Raw genomic sequence first — 24,547 nt, 5'->3', positions numbered from 1 at the left:
TCTGAAAAGGGGTTAATATCAAAGATAAAATGGCACTAGTAGAACTTATAAGAAAAAAACCCAACCCTATCCAAAAATGGGGAAAACAGATGAACAGAAACTTCCCAAGAAGAAATACAAACAGCCAAAAGACATATGAAAAAATGCTGTACATTGGGGCTGGAGCGATAGCACAGCGGGTAGGGCGTTTGCCTTGCACGTGGCCGACCCGGGTTAAATCCCCGGCATCCCATATGGTCCCCCAAGCACTGCCAGGAGTAATTCCTGAGTGCAAAGCCAGGAGTAACCCCTGAGCATCGCTGGGTGTGACCCAAAAAGCAAAAAAAAAAAATGCTGTACATCACTAATTTCAGGGAGCATCAAATCCAAACAGCATCAAGATAGAGATATCATCTCACACCACTGAGACTGGCACACATCAAAAAAGAAAAGGACAATCACTTCTGTCATGGATGAGGGAAGAAAGGGACTCTTTTTTTTTTTTTTTTTTTGCTTTTTGGGTCACACCTGGCAATGCACAGGGGTTACTCCTGGCTTTGCACTCAGGAATTACCCCTGGCTGTGCTCAGGGGACCATATGGGATGCTGGGATTTGAACTCGGGTCGGCCGCGTGCAAGGCAAACGCCCTACCCGCTGTGCTATCTCTCCAGCCGAAAGGGACTCTCTTTGCTGGTGTGAATGCTGACTGGTTTTGGAAAACAGTATTGACTTTTCTCAAAAAGCTAGAAAGTGAGCTTCCATATGACCCAGCAATACTGCTGGAAATATATCTTAATGATCCACAAAACACAGTGTAGAAAAGCCATCTGCATTTCTATGTTGATTTCAGCACTGTTCACAGTAGCCAAAATCTGGAAACAACTCAAATGCCCAAGAATAGATGATTGAATAAAGAGACTATGGTACATATACAAAATGGAATATTATGCAGCCACTAGGAAAAATGAAGTCATGAAATTTACTTATAAATGGAAGGACATGGAAGAGTATCATACTGAGTGAAATGAGTCAGAGGGAGAGGGACATATGTAGAATGATTTCACTCATTTGCGAGATACAAAAATAAAGCAGTATCAGACTCAAAGCCCTCAGAAGAGAACAACATAGAAATGACTCCAGGGGCTGGAGCGATAGCACAGCGGGTAGGGCGTTTGCCTTGCACGCGGCCAATCCGGGTTCGAATCCCAGCATCCCATATGGTCCCCTGAGCACCGCCAGGGGTGATTCCTGAGTGCATGAGCCAGGAGTGACCCCTGTGCATTGCCGGGTGTGACCCAAAAAGCAAAAAAAAAAAAAAAAAAAATGACTCCAAACCCTTTGCCAGATTGTCTGATCTAGGGCAAACTGGAGTGGGACAGGTGAGTTCCCCTCCCCACCCCAAAAGAACCCAGCAGCCAAAAACCTCCAGAACTCAATCATTGCCGTGCTCACGCTGCTCTCCACAGGCTGGGACGAGCCTCACCCATGAGTTAATCTGCAGAAAAACCCAGGTTTGCGGAACTTGTGACTGAAATATCCAGACTCGCGCATGGACTACCTTCCCCCATCTCCCTGTGTTTCCAGTAACATGATTGTAAGCCCATGAACTACCTCTCATGCCATATAAACTCACTTATCGCCATGATCCAGAGACTTAGCCCTCAGAAGAGAGTAACATAGAATGACCCACCTCAGAAATGCCTTCAGACCCTGCACCAGTAGGTCTCTTCAGGACAAACCAGAGGGGGCGGGTGAGTTCCCCTCCCCGCCCCAGCAGAGCCCCATCAGCTGAAAACCTCCAGAATTCAATTGCTGCTACTCTTCTTAGGCTCGGACGAACCTCACCCATGAGTAAATCTGCTGTATACATGTATTTTAAATTTGAGAATTCCTGGAGTGCACACTTACACCATTGATGTACCAAGAGTAGCAAACCATAATTGATGGGGTTTAAAAGTAGAAGGCAACCAATCTTATGGGAACTATATTATATGTCACTGTCATCCTGTTGCTCCTCGATTTACTCAAGTGGGCACCAGTAACATCTCCATTGTGAGACTTGTTACTGTTTTTGGCATATCGAATGCGCCACAAGTAGCGTGCCAGACTCTGCTGTGCGGGTGGGATACTCTTGGTAGCTTGCCAGGCTCTCCGAGAGGGATGGAGGACTTGAACCCAGGTCAGCCGTGTGCAAGGTAAACGCCCTACCCACTGTGCTATCGCTCCAGGCCATATATATATATATATACATACATATATACATATGTACATGTATATACATATATATACATATATGCATATATATGTATATGTATGTACGTGTGTGTGTGTATAGATGGAGTGGTGGGAGAGAAACTGGGGACATTGGTAGTGGTAAATATACACTGGTGAAGGGTTGGGTGTTGGAATGTTTTATGACTGAAACCCAATCATGAGCAACTTTATAGCTATCTGTTGGTGATTCAGTTAAAAAAAAAAGAATATCCAGATCCTAATGTTGTACAGTGTTATCACCTTGGATAAATTAACTTTTTGACCTTCAGCTTTCTCATTTATTAAATAGGATACTTAGACTGGATCTTTGCTTCTTGGTTATTTAAAATACAATTCTACACTTTATTTAAAAGCCCTTTAAATTGAGATAGCATAGTAGTTGTTCCTGAAGATGATACTGATAAGCTGATGAAAGCAACATTTTTTGTTTTGTATTCATTATATATTTTTGATAAGCATTGTGTCATTAGGCTTCAAGTTATTATAACTAAAAAGAAAGTGGTTGTAATGTTGAGTTTCTTCCAAATTACATGTATATTTTCCTTTATTAGAGAATTACTGGCATAATTCAGTGGTTTCAAATGGCAACTGTAACAAATAGATAAAGACTCTAGAACTTTGTGAAGAGTTGGTCTATAGAACTGGGTTTACCTGGCATGGGGGCGGGGGTGCGGGTGAAGAAAGAGGTCCCTGGTACATGGTAGAGAGATGTGGTCATTCTAGTGGTAGGTGTGGTGCTGGAATGACGTATGCAGGAAACTATCATTAAAGTATGATAAATCATGGCACATCAGTTATAAACAGGAAGAAAAAATAAAGTAAGATTGAAAAAAACATTAACAGCTGAAAGGAAAATGTACAGTGTTTTTGTACCCCCAAAAATGGAATTAACTGCTAGTTTGGTAATGAAAGACATCTTACATTAAAATCTGGAGCATTTGCATCATCACTCATGGTTAGGGAAATTGAAGTCAAAACTATATATCTCATTCCAGTGAGAATGGTAATATCAAAAAAGTCCAGAATCGGCAATTGATGGCGGGTTTCTGGTGAGAAAGGAGCCCTTATCATGCATCGTTGGTGGGAATGTCATCTGGAAAGAAATATGGAGATTTAAAAAAAAATAGGAGTAGAACTCCTATACACAATGCTGTGATAATCATTTCTTGGCTTCTGTCCCCTAAATTCAAAAATACTAATTTGAAATGATATATGCACACCTATATTTACCATACAATAGCCATAATATAGAAACAACCCAAATGCTCAACTGTGGATGGATGGATCTAGAAACTGGTATATACACAGTGGAATGCTATGCAATGCCAAGGGAGAATAAAACCATGTAATTTGCTGCAAAGTGGAATGAACTGGAGGCTATGCTGAGTGAAGTCAGAGAGGAGGGAAAGATACAGAATGTTCTCACTCATGTGGAACTGAAAGATACACAGCAAGGTAGCAACAAAGGGCCAGACGCAACAGGATAACTGATTCACACAATTAAGTTGGTGGGAGGGGTGTTGGAAGCGAGTCATTGGGGTCCTTGGAGAAGGGGTGTGGTATTGGAATTATATACATTGGAAACCATCATTTGTAAATCACAAAACTTTAATCAATTACTGTAGCACTGTCATCCTGTTGCTCATTGATTTGCTCGACCAGGCATCAGTAATGTCTCCATTGTGAGACTTGTTACTGTTTTTGGCATATCAGATATGCCACGGGTAGCTTGCCAGGCTCTACCTTGCGGGCGAGATACTCGGTAGCTTGCTGGGCTCTCCGAGAAGGGCAGAGGAATCGAACCCGGGTTGACCTCGAACACCCTACCTACTAGGCTATTATTTTTTATTTTTAAAAAAGGTTTAATAAACAAAATACAAGTAAACAAATAAAATTTTAAACATTTGAAAATCACATTTAATAATAACTTGAATCTGAATTCTTCTAGATAGCTCTTGATTTGAATTTATAGCAGTTGCTTCATAAATGGGCAGATGAGCTCTAGTTTTCTCAGAATCTGTCACTGCTCTTTATTCCTTTCATCTTTCTTCCTTTCATTCTTTTTTCCTCCCACCTTTCCAAGATACAATTCATATACCATGAAATGTATCTTTTAAAGTAGTTTAGTATTCAGTATATTCAGAAGTGTGCAATACTTATGATTGCTTTTCAGAAAATTTTATTATCTATAAAGAGACTTGTCTACTTGTAATCATTTTCTGTTTTTTTTTTTATACCCCAGGCCTAGGACATCATTTATATTTTGTCTCTATAGAATTGCCTATTCCAGACTTGTTATAGTATGTGGCTCATTGTGTTGAATTTGCCCTCAAGATAGGTTACTGTGGAGATTGAGATGCTCGGTAGTGTGGTTCATTGGAACAGCTATCTGTTGTAAGGGGTCTCTAAGATGCAGGTTATTCTAATCTGTTTATATTCTGTAGCTTCTTGTCTGTCATTTCAGTGTTGTGAGCATAGGATTAAAGTAACAGATGCTCTGTTTAATCCCGAACGATGCTCTCTAGGGTTAACTTCCACACTTTAGAAATCTCTTCCTGACTGCAGAGTATTGGTTTTTGGTGAGATTTCTTCTTGGTGAGATATCACTCTGTTTTCAATTCATCTGGGTGCTCTCTTTCTGTCCCTGTATAATCTTTGATCATCAGGGTGTCAGTTGGTTTCTGCATAGGTTCATCCAAGTTCTGGTGCAAATTTGCTCCGATCATGGAAGGAGGTAAACCCACGTTCTCCTTGCTCTGCTATCTTGACCCTGCCTACTTAAAACTTTTGACTCAAAAATTCTATGGTTTTTGGTCTTTTTTTTTTGGGGGGGGGTCTCACCCGGTGATGCACAGGGGTTACTTATGGCTCAGCATTCAGCATTCAGGAGTGCCTGGCAGTGCTCGGGGGACCATATGGGATGTGGGGAATCGAACCTGGGTCAGCCGCATGCAAGGCAAACGCCCTACTCACTGTACTGTCACTCTAGCCCCCAAAATTCTGTGGTTTTTGACTCAAAAATTTTTGACTCAAAAATTCTCTGAAGAGAGAGTACAGTAGTGGTTGCCCGCATGTGACCAGCCCAGTTTCAGTCACCAGCATCCCACATGGTTCTTGAGCATTACCAGGAGTGATCACCGAGCTCAGAGCCAGGAGTAAGCCCTGAGTGATGCTGTATGTGGGAAAAAAAAACAAAAACAAAAAAAAGCCCTCTGGTTTTAAGCTAACACAGAAGTCTGAAAAACCCCACTAAATTAAATCTTTTTATATAAAATAATATTAATATTTAGCTCATGCTTATTGGTTGAATATCAAAGTGAAAATTAGCACCTCTTTCCAGCAAGATGTATACAGTTTTAAAACTGTATGTTTGTAATTAGCATTTTTTATATTGATGCATGAGTATTTTTTTGTGTGTGGCTGCAACTGTTCTGTGTCTTATTATTAATGTGTTTATCTTTTATTTCCTAAGGTACTAAAGAATGTTGAAGGGAGAGCCATTTCCCTAATTTCCACATTGTTGAGCTGTTTGCCATAATGGGTGAGTTTAAACTAAAATAATTTTTCATTTCTACTTAGAGGATTAAATAGGGAAGAAAATAATTCTGTATGAGAATATTTAAAAATTTATTAGGTAGATTTGTGTATTTTCATATTTATTGCATGATTTTCAACTCAAGTACTTTATGTATTAACTTCTACCGTTTTGAAATAACCATATTATGCATAGTCGGGACATTAAATTAAGCTGCTATGATGTATTACCATTTTATTAAGACGAAAATGTCCCTGTTAAGGAAACCTAACTTTTCTGCAGAACTGAGCTTAACTGGGAGTGTGTGAAGAAGTGGTTGGGAGGGGCTCTTGGGGTATTGGTGGAGGGAAGAGGGCACTCAAGTGATGGATGATGTGGTGTTGGAGCAGTATATGCATGAAAGGTATACTTAACAATAAAATCACAATACCTCAATGAAAACAGCAAAGAAAAATCAAACAAAGTCACTTTTAAGATTGAATATGTGCTGAGGAATTATTATAATTACCCAATAATGAAATATTATAAGCATAAAAATAATTTACAGCATGAAAAGAATAAGTAAAAAATTTCAGTAAAGAATAAGCAGCAAATTACTGGTGCTCAGGAAAGATCTGTAAAAACATTATACACAGGAGCCCTGTGCTCTACCCTCTGAGCCATAGTTGCAGCCTCTTACTCTCTTTTTGTTTCCGTTTTCTCTTTCTTTCTTCTTTCTTTTTTTTTTTTTTCGTTTTCGTGAGATTGATAGTTCCATAAAGCAGGGATTGCAGGGAAACCTAGGAAAACCAGTGATTGGCCTGCTATATCCTAAATGGGAAAATGAGCTGAGTAGTTAGAAGCTTACGTTTTTAACGTACAGATCCCCGTGTTTTAGCAATCATGCATACTCTCCACGTTTATCTTTCTAAAACTTTATTTTAAACACTTGACATGAATAAGTTATTTAACCTTTCTGTGTATATTTATGGCATAGACTATAGAACTTAAACTCACCCTTGTTCATTCACATAAGAGCTAGCATATTTTTATTTTGCCTACTTATATAAGTGGCAAGCGTATAAACCAAAACTTCATCTTCTAATTTCTTTTTCCACAGTTCCTTTTTTGCCATCAGTGTACTGCCCTCCCATAGTTCAAATTCTCTACCTTCAGCAGCTTCATTTCCTGTTTCAACATAGATGTTCTTTTACTGAGCTATCAACTTTTGAGTCTGATTGCTCTCACATGCAGTTTGTACTGTGTATTAAATTGATTTCTTCTATCCTCAAATAATATTGCACTCTAATAAATATCAAGGCAAAGAATCATCATTGCTTAAAAACGTATCAGAAATAACCAATATATAATTCTATTTAAAGTAAAATATAATGAATTTTTGATCGAAGTTCTTTAGTTTTCAAGTATGGTAAGTAACCAGTAAGGCATATAAGAATTTCTGTTAAAATATTTTATTTGAAATTATTTCCCAAATATTTTCAGTTATTATATTGAACTAAATATCTTCTTGGCATGTGTCAGAAACCCACTGTTTATTCTTGTGTGGTTGGTTGTTGGTCAAACTCTCAGATTTCTTGGCTTTTCTCTGTCTGTTGGGTCTAACATCATCCTATAACATTTATTACTTGTCTAATCCTCCTCACACTTATGATTATCACAAAGATTCCTTAATTCTTCAGTCATTCAACTTAACTGTTATAACAATGCTTATACTGTATACTCACCACTTTGCTTGATCTTTTGCGGGTTTGTTAGTTTACCTCTTGCCAACCTCCTCAAAGTAAGTTTCCTACTGAGTCTTTATCTGCCACATTTTTTGTTTTTTCACTGAGGAAGCCGTTGATTTTCCTACATTGTTTCTATGATTTTCCCCCTGCTAAGTAATGAATGTTTTTGGGTTTTGTTTTTGTTTTTGTTTTTGTTTTTGTTTTGCTTTTTGGGTCACACCTGGCGATGCTCAGGGGTTTCTCCTGGCTCTGCACTGGGGAGCCATATGGGATGCTGGGGGATCGAACCCAGTTCAGCGTGTGCAAGGCAAACATGCAGGACAAATGCACAAGGCAAATGCCCTCCTCGCTGTGTTATAGCTCCAGCCCTGGTAATGCATGTTTTAATGAGTACTCCCCTACGACATGATTATCGCTCAGGAAAGCCATTTAAAAATTGTATTTAGGGGGCTGGAGTGATAGCACAGCGGGTAGGGCGTTTGCCTTGCACGCGGCCAATCCGGGTTCGAATCCCAGCATCCCATATGGTCCCCTGAGCACCGCCAGGGGTGATTCCTGAGTGCATGAGCCAGGAGTGACCCCTGTGCATCGCCGGGTGTGACCCAAAAAAAAAAATAAAAATAAAAAAAAAAAAATAAAAATTGTATTTATAATATAAGCTGTATATTCCCTTAACTTCATTTGCCATTTGTTGATTATCATTAGTAAAGTTGATTTGCTACTGAGAATTAATGAAATTCTCCCTAGACCTTTATCTGTCATAAAGCCATCTGTCATTGTATTACTATCAGGCTAATACTTATAGTTCTTAGAAATCATAAGAATTTCTTAGCAATTTTTGGTATATTTAAAAGTTCATGATGGCTCATTGTTTCATGACCTTTATGAATTTAGTACTTTTTTTTCCCTAAGGATTGGGTTTTTCTTGAAATTAAATTGTTATGGGCTCAATTAAATTTTAATAGTTTAATGTTCGTAGTCATCTTGAATCTTACGGTGAAGATGTTTAAGGAAACACTTCCAGATATTAGTAGGCCATTCAGAGATAAAGCTTTTCTTTATTTCTGACTTAAGAATGGATGAAACAGAAAAATATTTTATCTCTGGCACCACATAAGGTTTCTTGAGCACCACCAGAAGTGATCTCTGAGCATAGAGCCAGGAGTAAGCCTTGAGTACCACCAGGTGTGGCCCTCAAACCATAGGTAGTAAAGTATTATAGAAGCATTTCTTTTGCATTATTATCAATTAATGTATTGATGGTGAATAGATACTGATACTATTTATTTGAGTATATGTTGTTTTTTGGTTATTTTTTTTTAAATCTAGATGATCAGCAAGCTTTGAACTCAATCATGCAAGATTTGGCTGTTCTTCATAAGGCCAGTCGACCAGCATTATCCCTACAAGAAGCCAGAAAAACAAAATCTTTATCTCCAAAAAAACAGGTATTTGTTTCAGCAATATTTTAATAACTATATTGTTATTATATGTATTATTTTCCTTTGATATTCTGTTTTTTCAGAAAATTTGTTTAAAGCCTAAGGAGACAGTGCAAAGAGCAAAAATGCATGCTTTTTCTTGTGGGTAGCCCTGGGTTCAGTTTCTGACACCACATCATCCTCCAAGATCATCCTCCAAGATCACCCCCAAACACCACCAAATGTGACCCAACAAATATATAAATATAGTTTATAGTAACAGTTAAATAAAGTTTAGCTTTTATAATTTTGAAATATTTTGTCATACATTTTTATAAGGGTGTCACTGTCACTGTCACTGTGTCATCCCATTGCTCATTGATTTGTTTGAGCGGGCACCAGTAACATCTTTCATTGTGAGACTTGTTGTTACTGTTTTTGGCATATCGAATACGCCACGGGTAGCTTGCCACGCTCTGCCGTGCGGGTGCAATACTCTCGGTAGCTTGCCGTATGTTTTAAAAATTAAATTTCATTTATAGTGATAATTATTAAAGCTGGTAGTTTATTCATTTTAAAGCATGTAAGATAAAAAAAAATTCTTTTTTGGTGAGGTTTTTTGGTCTACACCTGTCAGTGCTCAGGGCTTACTCAGGACTCAGGGATCACTTCTGGTGAGCTTGAGGCACCAAGTCGAATTTTGGAGCTTGAACCCATGTCAGCTGTGTATGTGCAAGGCAAGCACCCTACCTGCTATACTACCTCTCCAGTCCCGATAAGCAAATTGAATTTATTTTTCTTTTTTCTTTTTTTTTTCTTGCTACATAAATTTCATTCTGTTGAACATTCCAAAATATATTTGTCAGTTTCAGTAATGAGTATTTGTGTTTTTCCAGAAGTATAGTTTTTGTTTAAAATTATTCTGTATATGTGCAAATAAGAGTAATTTTGTTACGAAAATTTGTTGTCAGGGGACTGGAGCTTGCTTTGCACACAGCCAATGAGGGTTCAATTCCCAGCACCCCATATGATCCCCCAAACACTCCCAGGGGTAATTCCTAAGTGCAGAGCCAGGAATAACCCCTGAGCACCTCTAGGTGTGCCCTAAAACAATTATAAAAACAGATATGCAATATCTAACATGAAAAGTAGGAATATATTTTTCTCTGTTTCCTACAGTAGGATTAGCAAATGTCTTGTACCCATTATGCCATCACTAATAGATCATGGTCATTTTCCCCATTGAAACAAGATTTAGCAACATAATTTTCAGTAAAGCTCTTTGACAGACACTACTGACTGATTGAAGTTGACACTTAAAATGAACTCTCTCATCTGTTTTAATGACTAAGCATTTATTAAATAAGATTTAATAATTTTAGAAGTTTTCATTGATTAGAAATTGTTTCTGATATCTGAAATTATCTTATTACAGAATGATGTTCGAGTCAAATTTGAACACAGAGGAGAAAAACGGTGAGGAGAGAAATATTACATCTCAGGTTATTGATTTAATCAAAGGTTTCTAATTAAACTATTAGAGTTTTTATCCCCTATACGTTTTTGAAGGTTCAGGGCTTCCATATTGAGAATGGAGTGACCAGAGAGGTAGTATAGTGGGTAGGGTGCTTGCCTTGCATGCAATACAGGGCTGGAGCAATATTGCAATGAAGGACACTTGCACAGCACACAGCTGACCTGGGTTTGATCCCTGGCACCCCTTGTAGTCCCCAGAACCTGCCAGGAATGATCATTGAACGCAGAATCTGGAGTAAGCCATGAGCATAGCTGCATGTGATCCAAAACAAAAATATATTGAGAATGGAATAGTTTTTGGTAATATGTTAAAATAAACGAGATAGAATCTGTCAAAATTCAGGCTAAATACTAGATAAACTTAATGTTTTTTATTTGAAATATTACAAAATAAATAAGCTGACCACATAGTTTAGCGTTTGACATTTTCAGTCCTTTCAATTTTGCTCAGTGGAAATTAAATATACTTCTCCTTTCATCATCTTATTGTCCCTTTAGATACTATACAGAATTTATGTATGTGAACTTAATAGAGTTCTGATAATTCTTGAGACCTCAATCATATGACATTTAAATATATGTCTTAATTAGTAATATTGAGAAAAGTGAATTGGAGTAGTAGTTGTATATCTTAAACTGATAATGGTAAGCCTAGCTTCCCATCAGGTATCTGTATTCAGTGCAGTGGTAGAAGTGATAGTAGTGGCTGACCACAAAATTGCTAACAAGGCCAAAGAAGAGTGAGAAGATGGGATTTAGTTTCTGATATAGTGTCTAATTAAGTTAATTAAATGAAAGATCTATTTTAAGGACTTTAACAAAAATGTTTCACAAATCATATAACCAAAGATGTAAAAATGTTTTATGCAGATTTTTTTAAATGGGATATACCAGGTATACAAGTGTTGACTAATTTACTTTTTCCTATTTGCACTTTTATTTTTATAAATACTTTCTCTAATTTTTATGAGTCACAAAGAAATAAAATGAACAGAGTAGACATGATACCTTTCCTTAGGGAACTTAAGAGTTTAGTAGTCTCTAATTAGGTCTGTGCTTCCTAGGGCCAGTACAGGCCTATCCTTTGATATATGGAAATAAAATACAAGATTTAGAAGATATAATTAAAAATTATAATCCTTAAAAAATCTGTGTTTGGGGAGGTTAATATATATGTGTTCAAAATGTTGAATTCTTAAGGGTACAGAAATAAATATTTGAATACCTGAAGGATCATTATACTTTATAATAGTTTCATTGCATCCCATTATACAGTTGATACCACAATTAAGTATAATCATTTTCTCCTGTGAGCACTTTCTTTGTTCTTTAATATTCATATAATAGTCCCATGCAAATTATAAACTGCAGAACATTTTGAGAATTTACTTTTTATAATTTTGTTATAATTAACAAAAACTTTATAGTTTTTGAACTTTGTGTTGACAGATATGTGATTAAAAATGAGCTTTTTTTTTAAGAAATGTGAATATTTGTTTTACTTTTTTATCTTTATACCTACAAGATTGTTGTTGTTAGTTTGTCATTTAAGTGTGCCTAAGAAGATAAAATATCTTACCATTTGTCTATATAGAATCCTTCAGTTCCCTAGACCAGTTAAACTGGAAGACCTGAGATCTAAAGCTAAAATTGCCTTTGGACAGTCTATGGACCTGCATTATACCAATAATGAGGTAAGCATACATACTAATTCTTAAAATTCTTATTTTGGAACATAGCATATTTATTTTTAAGATTGAGTATTCTGTATAGTTTATAGATAAACTATCTTTTCATACTCTGTACTCTGCTACATAGATAATAACACTTTGTAGTCAAACACATTAAATTAAACTTAGTGGGGTTTTTGTGTTGATTTTAGGACGTCATTAAATCAGTATGCATATTTAGCAATCAATATATGTGACCATATGGGTTCATTGTGATACCAAGGAGCTCTGTATTCTGAGCAACCACTTCTGAACCTTCTGTAAAATTTGAATTGCATTAGATTATCTCTGAGGTTTCTTTCAGTTGTATGAGATCTCAACATCCCAAAATCATAAAATTTGAAATTTGAACATTTAATAGTTAATTGGCTAATTCATTGTTTGTTTGTTTTTTTAATCTCAAAAATACTTGTTGAGTTTACCAGGCATACTTTTGTATCTTCTGAATTTCTATCCCTTGTGGAATTTATAGGTATGGTAGAAACACAATTAATAAGTGAATTTTTTAATATGTGAAGTTTTTAGAAGGAACTGCATGAAGTATTGTGATAAAGAATAAAAGAAGGATGGTAGGTATTCTACTCTAAGGAATAATTATTGAAGTGGCAATGTTTAGTCACTGAGACTTGAAATATGAAGAGCCAGCCATACAAAGAATTTGAGGAAATGAGGAAAGACTATGCCTGGTAGAGAGAGTAGCTTGAGAGTACCACATACAGAGTTCCTAAGATGAAAAGAACCACCTATTTCAGGAATGGAAGAGGTACCAGTGGAGATAAATAGAATGAGAAGAGAGCTTAAATAAAAATTAAGAAAATTTGAGAAAATATATAAAAATGCTTTGCAGATGTTAAAACTATGAAAATAAAAATATTTAAAAGTGTTGGATTTTTAGATGCATTAGTGTTAATTTAAAGCAAAAAATATGTTGAATATAATTTTCTAAAGTAACCACATACAACTGAAAGCAGAAAATATTTTTCAAGATGACAATTTATATCCAAATAGTATCCCTGAACACAAAGTAATGAACACTATAAGATAGCACTGTAGCTCTGTCGTCCCGTTGTTCATCAATTTGCTTGAGTGGGCACCAGTAACGGCTCCATTGTGAGACTTGTTGTTACTGTTTTTGGCATATTGAATACTCCATGGGTAGCTTGCCAGGCTCTGCCATGCTGGCGGGATACTCTTGGTAGTGTGCCGGGCTCTAGGAATCTAACCCAAATCGGTTGCGTGCAAGGCAAACGTCTTACCCACTGTGCTGTCACTCCAGTTCACTATAAGATGGTAATATTTAAAATTTTATTTTTCATATACTTCTTGAGTTTTCAGTCATGTACACTTCTTGCTTCTGGTCCTGCCTTGGCTTTTACTTTTCTGTTAGTGCTGACCTGATTTTCAGTTTTTAGTCCCTAAGACACTGAGGGTTTTTCATTCATATGTATATATGTATATATATACACACACATATACATGTATATGCATATATATGTACATACATGCATACATACATGTATATGTGTGTATGTGTATATATAGTCATATCTATGAAAGTACAATATATGAAATACATATTACTGAAGTGAGTAAGGAAATTGTAGCTCAAGATAGATGGGCTATGATAGATAGGTAACTACAGTGGGCTACAATTATCCCATCAGGGTAATGTATCTATTATGGGTCTCATTCCCTTTCTTATCTTCCCTATTCCATTACTTTATCTCAGAAGTATCTTTAGCTCATAGTATGATTGCAGGGGAACTCAGATGTATCTGGTGTTTTTCTTTTGTGCAATGTTGGGGATTGAACTCGCCATGAAGATACACTCCCAGCCCCATTCATTGAATTTTTCCTAAAGTTGTATTATGGAAAACTTTCAAATGCCAAAATGCATTAAGACTATAAAGACTATAAATTTGTCTTAATTCACCAGCCTAGTAAATATATTGAGGAAAAATTAGGTTAGTTTGACATAATTTGTTCATATTGTACATAGTCTAACATTTAAAATTGTTGTTTCTTTTCTGAATTCTTATAATCCAATTTTTTCTGGAAGATTGACATCAGGTTAACTGACCTGTAGTTTTAGGAACCCTCCTCTATTTTCTAAGATTGAAAAAAGTTTCAGTTTCTTTTTCTCATGATTTCTGAAGGATTTCTACCAGTGGTCAGTCATATCTAAGTGACCTCTTGTCAGGAAGGTGGTAGAGAAGGCTATCACCTTAGTGTTATCTTAAGGTAAAATTAAATTTTTTTAAATTTGTTATGACTGAGAGATCATCATGAGAATCTGTGATACTTGAAGTTAACCATGTCCTGATTTACAGCAGGGAAAATTCACTGTGGGCCCTTGAACACTGGACATTGGGGTACCGTGCACATGTGAACAGACAAAAAAAAATTTTTGGGGGGGGGTCATATCAGACAATGCACAAGGATTATTCCAGGCTCTGCATTCAGGAACTACTCCTGGCAGTGCTTGGGGCAGAGGGTGGGGGTGGAGGGGTGGGGGGGGAACCATATGGGATTCCAAGGATTGAAATTGGTTTAGCTACATGCAAGGCAAACATCCTACCCGCTGTACTATATCGCTCGACCCAAACAAACAAAAATTTCACTTTAAATCTTGGTCTTCAATTTTTATAGATTTTTTTTTTTTTGGTATTGCATAAATTCCTCTGTTCTAAAGGAGCCATTATTCTATGAACATTTTCTCTTTGCCCGAATCAAAACAACTAGAAGGTTAGAGTTAGGATTGATTGGATTTGTTAGTTGGCTCTTTACCAAGTAAAGTGTGAGAGGAGTGTGTGTGTGTGTGTATTGAGGGGAATAGATCTGGGAGTGCACAGATAAAGTTAGCAGGTTTAGAAAATATGAGAGAAGAAAGGTCTGATTAATAGGTAAGTTGTTTTAGTATAAAATTAGATACAAGCTGATATTAGAATAAATAATCCCAAGCACAGAATAGTAGATAAATACAAGTAAATAGATAAAATTTGCATTATCTTTGCTTTGTAATTGTGTCTTGCTTAAAACAAAGGGATTTTTGTTTTTTTATGTCCATACCCAGCTGAGGGCTCCCTTCCTTTCTTCCTCCCTCCTTCCTTTAACCCCTCCCTCCCATTTTCTCTCCCTCTTTTATTTCCACAACCAGTACTGTTTCTGAGGCTACTTACTCCCAGCACTTTCCGCAGGGTCTGCTTTTGGCTGTTCTGAGTTTACTGATGGTAGGATCAAATATATGCAAACTAGGCCTTTGAGCTATTTCCCTGGCCCCTAGTCAATCCTTTTTTCAATGAAATGGAATTGAAGATTATTGATAATGTCATCTAAAATCACCGAGTTTCCATTTTATTAAAAAGAAAATAGTTACTTTGATTTTTTTTTTCAATTTTGTTAACTATACATTTTCTCATTGACCTCTCAGGTGCTTTTTTCCTCTATAAAATCTAATCCATGAGAAGACTAATGAAATTAGAGTTCAGCAATCAGGGTTTACTATAGGAAAACTGATCTTTAAGCCTTTTTTGTTTTAAAGTATAGTGGTTAGGTCACTAGGCTCGGAGATAAGAACCTCAGGTGGGTTTGAGGTTTGCAGGTATATTTCTAGGATCCTCCCTCTATGACTACTACCCAGTTGCTCATTGTATTTGGTACATTCATAATCATATCAGGCGAACAAGCAAATCTGGTTAATGAATAAAAAAGTAAGTTTCATCAGTGCAAATGAAAGGTAGTCCTACTTTTATATCATATTTGTGTACTTAAAGCAATTTCGGGATATATATACATTGTAACTTAAGTTTAGCAATACTCAGGAATTTTCACAGGAAACTAATATTTATTTGTTTTATAGATGAGTATAAAAATTATCATAGCAAAAATTTATATTCTGTGATTTTGGTTATGATAAGATAAAAAGAGTAAAGTGATCTAGATATATAACCATCCAGAATTTTATTATACTGGAAATCACGGTAATTTGAGACAATTCCATAGTAAAGAGAATCTCCTGGAAGGGATTGACCTGGTAAAATGATTATAGTAATTTTAATTTCTTTCTGTTTAGTTGGTAATTCCATTAACAACCCAAGATGACTTGGACAAAGCTGTGGAACTGCTGGATCGCAGTATTCATATGAAGAGCCTGAAAATATTACTTGTAATAAACGGAAATACACAGGTAAAGAATTGAAAAAAAATTTCAATATGATTAAAAGGATTTATGCCTCTAAAAGCCCAATGTATGAGCACCAGAGAGACAGTGTAGAGGTATGGGCACATGCCTTATCTTTGATAGAAAAGAGATTGTGTTTAAAGCCTTGGAGTGTTTAATTCTTTTTCTTTTGCAGGCTACAAATTTAGAACCGTTGCCATCATTAGAAGATTTGGATAACACAGTATTTGGAGCAGAAAGGAAAAAACGGCTTTCTCTTATAGGTAAGAAAATTAATGTCTGAATCACGTTTGTAGATAATTTCTTAATTTCTCGTCCATCCATTAATGTAGAAAAGCTGCAGATAATAGTAGTGTGACTCTTCCTTCTAATTCAGTTAATCAAATGCTTTAGTTAACTGATACCTCTTGAAAAGTCATTTTAAAAGTGCTGTTATAATAAACATTGCTAAGAGCTTTCAGATTTTGCTTTATTGTTTTTAATATGCACTAAATTATTAATCCTATGATATAAAGAAAAATGGCGTAAATAGTACCGTGGAAGGCACTTGCCTTGCATGTGGCTGATTCCATCCCTGGTACCCCATATGACTCTGCTAGCCCAGCAGGAGTGCTCCCTCAGCACAGGGATAAGCCCTGAGCACGCTAGCTGTGGCTTCAAAAACAAAAAAGAAAAGAAGGAAAATGGATCCTGTGTGGGATTCTTTTCTTTTCTTTCTTTCTTTCTTTCTTTCTTTCTTTCTTTCTTTCTTTCTTTCTTTCTTTCTTTCTTTCTTTCTTTCTTTCTTTCTTTCTTTCTTTCTTTCTTTCTTTCTTTCTCTCTTTCCTTCTTTCCTTCTTTCCTTCTTTCCTTCTTTCCTTCTTTTTTTCTTTCCTTCTTTCCTTCTTTTTTTCTTTCCTTCTTTCTTTCCTTCTTTCCTTCCTTCTTTCTTTCTTTCTTTCTTTCTTTCTTTCTTTCTTTCTTTCTTTCTTTCTTTCTTTCTTTCTTTCTTTCTTTCTTTCTTTCTTTCTTTCTTTCTTTCTTTCTTTCTTTCTTTTTTGCTTTTTGGGTCACACCCAGCAACGCTCAGGGGTTACTCCTGGCTTTGCACTCAGGAATTACTCCTGGCGGTGCTTGGGGGACCATATGGGATGCCAGGGATCGAACCCGGGTTGGCCATGTGCAAGGCAAACGCCCTACCCGCTGTGCTATCGCTCCGGCCCTGGATTCTTTTCTTTTTAAAGGAGGCCTTCTAGGTATTGGGGTAGACAAGAGTCCTCAGTTCTGTGTATCTTCTGTGTAAAATAATTGGTAATGTACATTTTTTTATATGATAAAAGCATTAACATTGTTCAGAAGTTATAGTATGAATGTTTTATATAAGTTAGGCATTGAATATGGTGAATAAGATTAGCATGAAAGGGTCAGGAGGTTAGCGCAAGTAACCTTGCACATGCCTTGATTCAAGGTCCTGAATTCAGTCTCTTTATACCCTGTGCCTCCCCAGCACTGCCAGATGTGGCTCAGGTGAGCCAGACCACCGCTGGACTCACACTAATCCACCTATACCACTGGCCTGAGCATCACTGGCAGTGTTATTTAAAAATTAATTAAATCATAATAATAATGATAGAAGTGGATTTGAAAGGGAATAGTAGAAGAGGAGGTGAAATATGAATAGGAAGGAAGCAGCTGAGTAGGACCAAACAAAAGTTGTGGTCAGGAATCTTAACAGAGACTGGGGATTAAAGAGGAATGTTAATAACAAAAGCAAAGATTTATATGGAATGTGTGCTACCAGGAGAAAAAAATGACCTGGAGCACAGAGCCAAGAGTTACCCTCCTACCACGATTCTGGCACTGCCAGGTATAGTCTTAAAACCCCAAATAATATATTGTTTATCTTCTCCTTAGGTCTTGAGAAGACGCTATTTTTATGACCACATTTTGCTATGTGTCTTTTTTACAATACTACTTTTAGTTTCAGAAATGTTCAAACAGTGAACAGTAGAGATGATACACAAGTAAATGAAAGATACCAATATAGGGACTTTTTAAAAATTTTTGTAAAGAATATTACGGGTACCTACATGACAATTCCATCTCTCTACCCTGATACCAGTAATTTTACCTTCATCTTTATATTTAAAATAGTTTATTTTTTTTTTTTGTTTTCATGCTGTCAGGAATAGAATCCAGGCCTTTTTGTGTGCAAAGTATATGCTCTACCAGTGAATCATTCTTAGCACTGTCCTCTTTAAATCATGGGATTAATGTAGCAAAAAATTGAGAAAATCCTTTCAAAGTACACATTATTTGCTTTACAAATTAGAATGCATGACAATTAATTTATTTGCTTTTTTATAATGTCATAGTTTAGCTTATAGTTTGCTGCAGGTTGACTTTAGGTTGACCTTATGACCACTCACTACTTTCAGACTAGCCACGATAGCACAGCTGGTAGAGCATTTGCCTTGCACAAGGCCCACCCGGGTTCAATTCCTCCACCCCTCTCCGAGAGTCCAGCAAGCTACGGAGAGTATCCCACCCGCACGGCAGAGCCTGGCAAGCTACCCGTGGTATATTCGACATGCCAAAAACAGTAACAGCAAGTCTCATAATGGAGATGTTACTGCTGCCCGCTCGAGCAAATCGATGAACAACGGGATGACAGTGTTTTCATAATGTCATAGTATTATCACTTTAAAGTATTAATAAGTACAGCATTATTTCTGTAGAACCAAATACAAATAGGCTATGTAAGAAGCCTGTGATTAAATGAACTACAGTTCTGTGATTTTTTTCCAAACTGCAAAGAGATTTAAATTCCAGGAATATGACTTGGCACAAAAGAACATACTCAGGAATAAAATACAGCTTTGCAAATTATAAACAGACTAATATGGGCTAACTGACTATGAAGTCATGTTTCTTTAGATAAGGACTGGGAAGACCATCATGGAGTCAAATATTTATAGCATATATTCATTATGAATAATTTTTATTATCTACCACATTCACAAAGGAGAGATTTAGTTCCTGAAACTGGTCCATGGAGATTTAATAACTTTCCTGAAGTAATACAGCTGACAAGTAACTACCACTAGGTTTTAAACAGGTCTGACTCCAAAACCTGTATTCTTTTTCCTATATCATGATGCTTTTTATAAATTACATTAACATTAATATAAACTTGACCTCTAGAAGCTCAGAAGAAATGGAGTTAATCTAAAAATATTTACATATTATTGGTTCTTTATGTTGTTAGCAGTCGGAAGAACACTCCACTTAACTACCTATGAATATTACAGCGAAGTTAATAATAGTAGGATGGGGGTTTAGAAAGCTATAAAAATATTTGAGGTTTACTGATACGAATGTTCTGATCAATTTTAATAACTATTTCTGTTACTGAAATTATTGGTACTGTAAGGCAGAAATTATATATATTTATATACAAAAAATTAGTTCCCTTCTGGTATTTATTTAAAGATAACATGTAATTTTTCTCTTTTGAGCTCCCACTAATAGAGATAGAAGCTCCCCTCCCCCGGGATACATTCCAGATGAATTACACCAGGTTGCCCGGAATGGGTCATTCACAAGTATCAACAGTGAAGGAGAGTTCATTCCAGAGAGCATGGACCAAGTAAGCAAAACTTGGATGTGCTTTTTCATTTTATTTAAAGAGCTTCCATCAGAGTCCATATCACATGGCAGGTACCTAGTTATGGTAGTGTGTGTGTGTGTGTGTATGTGTGTGTATATGTGTGTGTGTGTGTATGTGTGTGTGTATATATGTTCATGTTCTACTTTTCTAATTTCATATTTTTGTTCTTTGTGAACAAAGAGTATAGGAAAATTTGCACTAATTTGTGTATGCATTGTTCATTCACACATAAATTTGGATTGAGGATAATTTTCTTAAATTTGCCACTCAAATGATTGTGTGTAGTATTTTAGTATGAGAATTAGTATTTACAAAAGTAAATTTAACTATGAAACTGTGGTTTGTCAACTTTTAAATTTTAAAAAGGTTTTACAGTATTGAAGTGTTTTCATGGAGTTTGTAGCTTCTACTGTTCCATGAATTTACTTTTTCTAACGTCAGCTACTTTGGGTTACATTAACCTCATTCCTGTAGGGTAGGAGAGGGAATTATTCAGTTTCAATAAGCATGACTAAATGAAATATTATACTTTTCAATTGTTTATTAATCTATAGGGAAGAATATTTTTCTCTTAGGAAAGTTTGAAATTATAGCCTTCTTATAAGGAAAAGCTGTGTTTAAAACATTTAAAATTGGATTACTCTCCACTGATGGAGGGGTTGGTATTGAATTATTGTATGCCTAAAATGTAACTATCAGTAATGTTGTAAATCATGGCTCTTTAACAAAAATTTGAAAAAAGAAAGGGATTACTCTGGAGAAAGACTACTATTGAATATGGGGTTTCTTTGTTGGGTACTGAAAGTGTTGTAGGATTATAGGGGGTGTCCACAATTCAGAATACTACTACTGAAATGGGCACTATAGATTGGTGAATTTTATATTGCCTAAATTGTACTTTAATGAAGCTGTTTTTCAAAAACCAGTAACATAAAATCGTATCACAGTAGAACTCTTATTTTTTTCTAGATGCTGGACCCATTATCTTTAAGCAGTCCTGAAAATTCTGGCTCAGGAAGTTGTCCATCACTTGATAGTCCTTTGGATGGGTAATGCTAATTGTAGTTTTTGCTTTTTAATATACGTGAAGAATGTGCATATATATAGTATATTGAATTGTTAACTTTTTGTGTGCACTCACAGGGATGTAGTTGATATTTGTCTATGTTTATGGCAAACAGTTTTTTTCAGCTTGGATGAATCTCTTAATCTTATGGGGGCTATAGCTTAATTGGTTAAAATTATATATGATTGTAATATTTTGAATATTCCAGTTTGCCAAAATTTTGTTCTGGAAGTTAAATGTGAACTTTGTTTTTATGTACATTTACTTTTAATGCTATTCATGAAACTGCTACCAATTTTTTAATTATATGTTTAGTTTTAGAGATTTTTTGAGTTTCATTTTTTCAGAACATGTTCGTTGTGGCACCATATTATAAATAATTTTCATTCTTAAAATTGTGGCAAACAATGTTGGATTGTTATTTAAAATTTCAGTGTTTTAGTTCTGTGAAATGGTTGTTCATGAATGTAAGCAGATGGTGCAGCTGTAATTGTAATTTTTTGCACTTGTAGTTTTTTTTTGTTACAAGTGCTCCCTCTTCTGGCCTCAGGAGAACAGTGTTCATCTGTAGCAATCAATATCTTCAAATGTCTAATCCTCAGGGATTACTTTATAAAAGCAAATTCTGAAAATATGAATAGTTCTGTATAGGAACTTATGTTAACAAAGTATTAGTATTTAGTTATCTGCCTACGTGGAATCTTTGTATTATATAGACAAGGAAACTTGTCTACCTCAAGGAGACATTTAAAACATTTTAAGATATTCTGGGAGACAGAAATAAGAAAGATAATTATTGTGCACATAATATTTGAAAGACACTGTACTGAACACTCTCATACATAATTACTTGATGAGTTGGAAATGTGTTATCCCTTTTTTATATATGTGTACAAAGTCTCCGATGATTTGCCAAAGTTGCACCTAGTTATGTGACAGAGCTCACATTGAAACATAGATGTTTCTAAACATCTCTGGTTTCAAAAATATGTCATTCTTATCACTAAACTCTAGGGGTTAATTTTATTTTATTTTATTTTATTTTATTATTATTTTTTTTTTGCTTTTTGGGTCACACCCAGCGATGCTCAGGGGTTACTCCTGGCTTTGCACTCAGGAATTACTCCTGGCAGTGCTTGGGGGACCATATGGGATGCTGGGAATCAAACCCGGGTCAGCCATGTGCAAGGCAAATGCCCTACCCGCTGTGCTATCGCTCTGGCTCCATAGGGGTTAATTTTAAAAGTCTAACTTTGTGCTTTTACATAAGTTCTAAATAAATGCTTAAAAAGAAGTTTCTCTTTTTCAGTTATGTTACTGAATTCCTGTATCGATAGATAATAAATTGCTACACATAGAGGTACACACCCATATCTTATATATCTGTATACATATGTAAATTGAGAGTACATAGTATTTTTTAAACATTCTATAGTCTTCTTTATATAATTTGTCTTAATATGACTTTTTCTTTCTACTTTTAGAGAGAGTTATCCAAAATCACGAATGCCTAGAGCACAGAGTTACCCAGATAATCATCAGGAATTTTCAGGTTAGACTAGTCACATTCTAAATACACAAATGTCTATGTCATTGACTATTGTTTGGGAGGGAGGAGGAAGTTTTAAAATTAAAAATTTATATTAAAATTTTAAAATTAAAATTTACATTAAACTTTTTAAATTAAAAATTTATATCTTTTAATCAGAAGCACTTGTCATGATGTGACATGTAACATTCTTATGTGTCTTAATAGACTATGATAATCCTATTTTTGAGAAATTTGGAAAAGGAGGAACATATCCAAGAAGGTATCATGTTTCTTATCACCACCAAGACTATAATGATGGTAAGTATCTGAATTTAGAGTCTCAAAGTATTTAAAATAGTATTTTAAAAGTTGCATTTAAGTAAAATCAAATATTTTTTTCTTAAGTTACAAGAATAGGCTTTAGTTTTAGAGTGTTTATAATGTGGGGCCAGATTGATGGTACAGTGAGTAAGGTACTTGCCTTGCATGCCGATGACCCAGGTTGGATTCCCAAAATCCCATATAGTCCCCCGAACCAGCTAGGAGTGATCCCTGAGCGCAGATCCAGGAGTAAGTCCTAAGCACCATCAGATGTGACCCAAAAACCAAATAAATAAAATGTTTTAGCTACTTACTAGTAGCTAAAATCCTACTAATAGTTTTGTGCCAACTTGCCTTATAATAATCTTGCCCTTAGAACAAACAGAATAATTAAAAATTGTATTTAAAATTATTCCTTGATGAAATTCATACTTCCATCATCTTTTTTTGTTTTTTTTTGATTTTTGGGTCACACCCAGCAATGCACAGGGGTTACTCCTGGCTCTTCACTCAGGAATTACCCCTGGCGGTGCTCAGGGGACTATATGGGATGCTGGGATTAGAACCCGGGTCAGCTTCGTGCAAGGCAAATGCCCTACCCGCTGTGCTATCACTCCAGCCCCCTCCATCATCTTTTTAAAGAAAAAGTTGCTCAATAAATTCTGCAATTTTATTTTGGATCTAAAATCATAAAAAATGAGAATAAAATACTCTTCTCCTTTTTTAACCCCAAAGTGAGGAAATTCTGTTCTTTGATTTTACATATATTTTTGTATGTATGCACATGTCTTAACATAAATTATATAAATTTATATTTAGATTCTATTTCCCACCCAATTTTCTCTTCATTTCTGCTTTCACCTTTTTTCTTGTATTTTTAACTTCATGAGGATATTTCTTGAACTTAAAACTATTACTCTTGATGAAATGGGAAGGCAATTCAAAGGGGTGGAGCAGTTTCCTTCTATGTTCCAGACCTTGAGTTTGATCTTGGTACCATATGGGAAGCCCTCTCTCTCCCCCTAAATAATAACAATAATAATAATGATGATGATGATAATACTCTTATGCTTCACATATTTAATCACTTATTGTGTTTTTAGTTTTTTAAATCAATATATCTGTTTCTTATATACCATAAAGTTTATTTTAAACTAAACAAAATTTTGTTTTCATTTTCTAGGTCGTAAAACTTTTCCAAGAGCTAGAAGGACTCAAGGGACCAGCTTCCGGTCTCCTGTTAGTTTCAGTCCTACTGATCACTCCTTAAGCACTAGTAGTGGAAGCAGTATCTTTACCCCAGAGTATGATGACAGTCGAATAAGAAGGAGGGGAAGTGACATTGACAATCCTACTTTGACAGTAATGGACATCAGCCCTCCCAGCCGCTGTAAGTAATAGAAATTCACAAGGTGAAATGTCTAGCAGAGCATTTGTGGACTTTGATAGTACTGAAATGAATTAACACCAAGCCAGTTCTCAAGATGAGATCAATGTCTCAAAAAAGACAGAAATGTTATTTCTAGGGACTGGAGAGATAGTAAAGGGGTTAAGATGCTTGCCTTACACAGACAACCCTGGTTCCATCCCCAGCACC

The 24,547-nt window shown here is 35.7% G+C and overlaps 1 protein-coding gene across 2 annotated transcripts in view; it reads left to right on the top strand.

Moving 5' to 3' along the window:
- The window catches only part of MAP3K2 (mitogen-activated protein kinase kinase kinase 2), an 84,645-nt gene that overhangs the window by 40,054 nt on the left and 20,044 nt on the right, over positions 1-24,547 (top strand). For both annotated transcript variants that reach the window (XM_055120477.1, XM_055120476.1), the window contains exons 2-12: positions 5,727-5,795; positions 8,846-8,964; positions 10,373-10,413; positions 12,068-12,167; positions 16,276-16,389; positions 16,559-16,646; positions 19,881-20,011; positions 21,002-21,081; positions 22,583-22,650; positions 22,855-22,947; positions 24,134-24,340. In XM_055120477.1, coding sequence (XP_054976452.1) covers positions 5,792-5,795; positions 8,846-8,964; positions 10,373-10,413; positions 12,068-12,167; positions 16,276-16,389; positions 16,559-16,646; positions 19,881-20,011; positions 21,002-21,081; positions 22,583-22,650; positions 22,855-22,947; positions 24,134-24,340 — 1,045 coding nt within the window. In that variant the 5' untranslated portion in view covers positions 5,727-5,791. The remainder of the gene's footprint in view (positions 1-5,726; positions 5,796-8,845; positions 8,965-10,372; positions 10,414-12,067; positions 12,168-16,275; positions 16,390-16,558; positions 16,647-19,880; positions 20,012-21,001; positions 21,082-22,582; positions 22,651-22,854; positions 22,948-24,133; positions 24,341-24,547) is intronic.

This window comes from Sorex araneus, chromosome X (assembly GCF_027595985.1).
Source record: "Sorex araneus isolate mSorAra2 chromosome X, mSorAra2.pri, whole genome shotgun sequence".
Classification (NCBI taxonomy): domain Eukaryota; kingdom Metazoa; phylum Chordata; class Mammalia; order Eulipotyphla; family Soricidae; genus Sorex; species Sorex araneus.
Note: the sequence above shows the minus strand (reverse complement) of the source record. Positions and strands in the feature narration are given on the sequence as shown.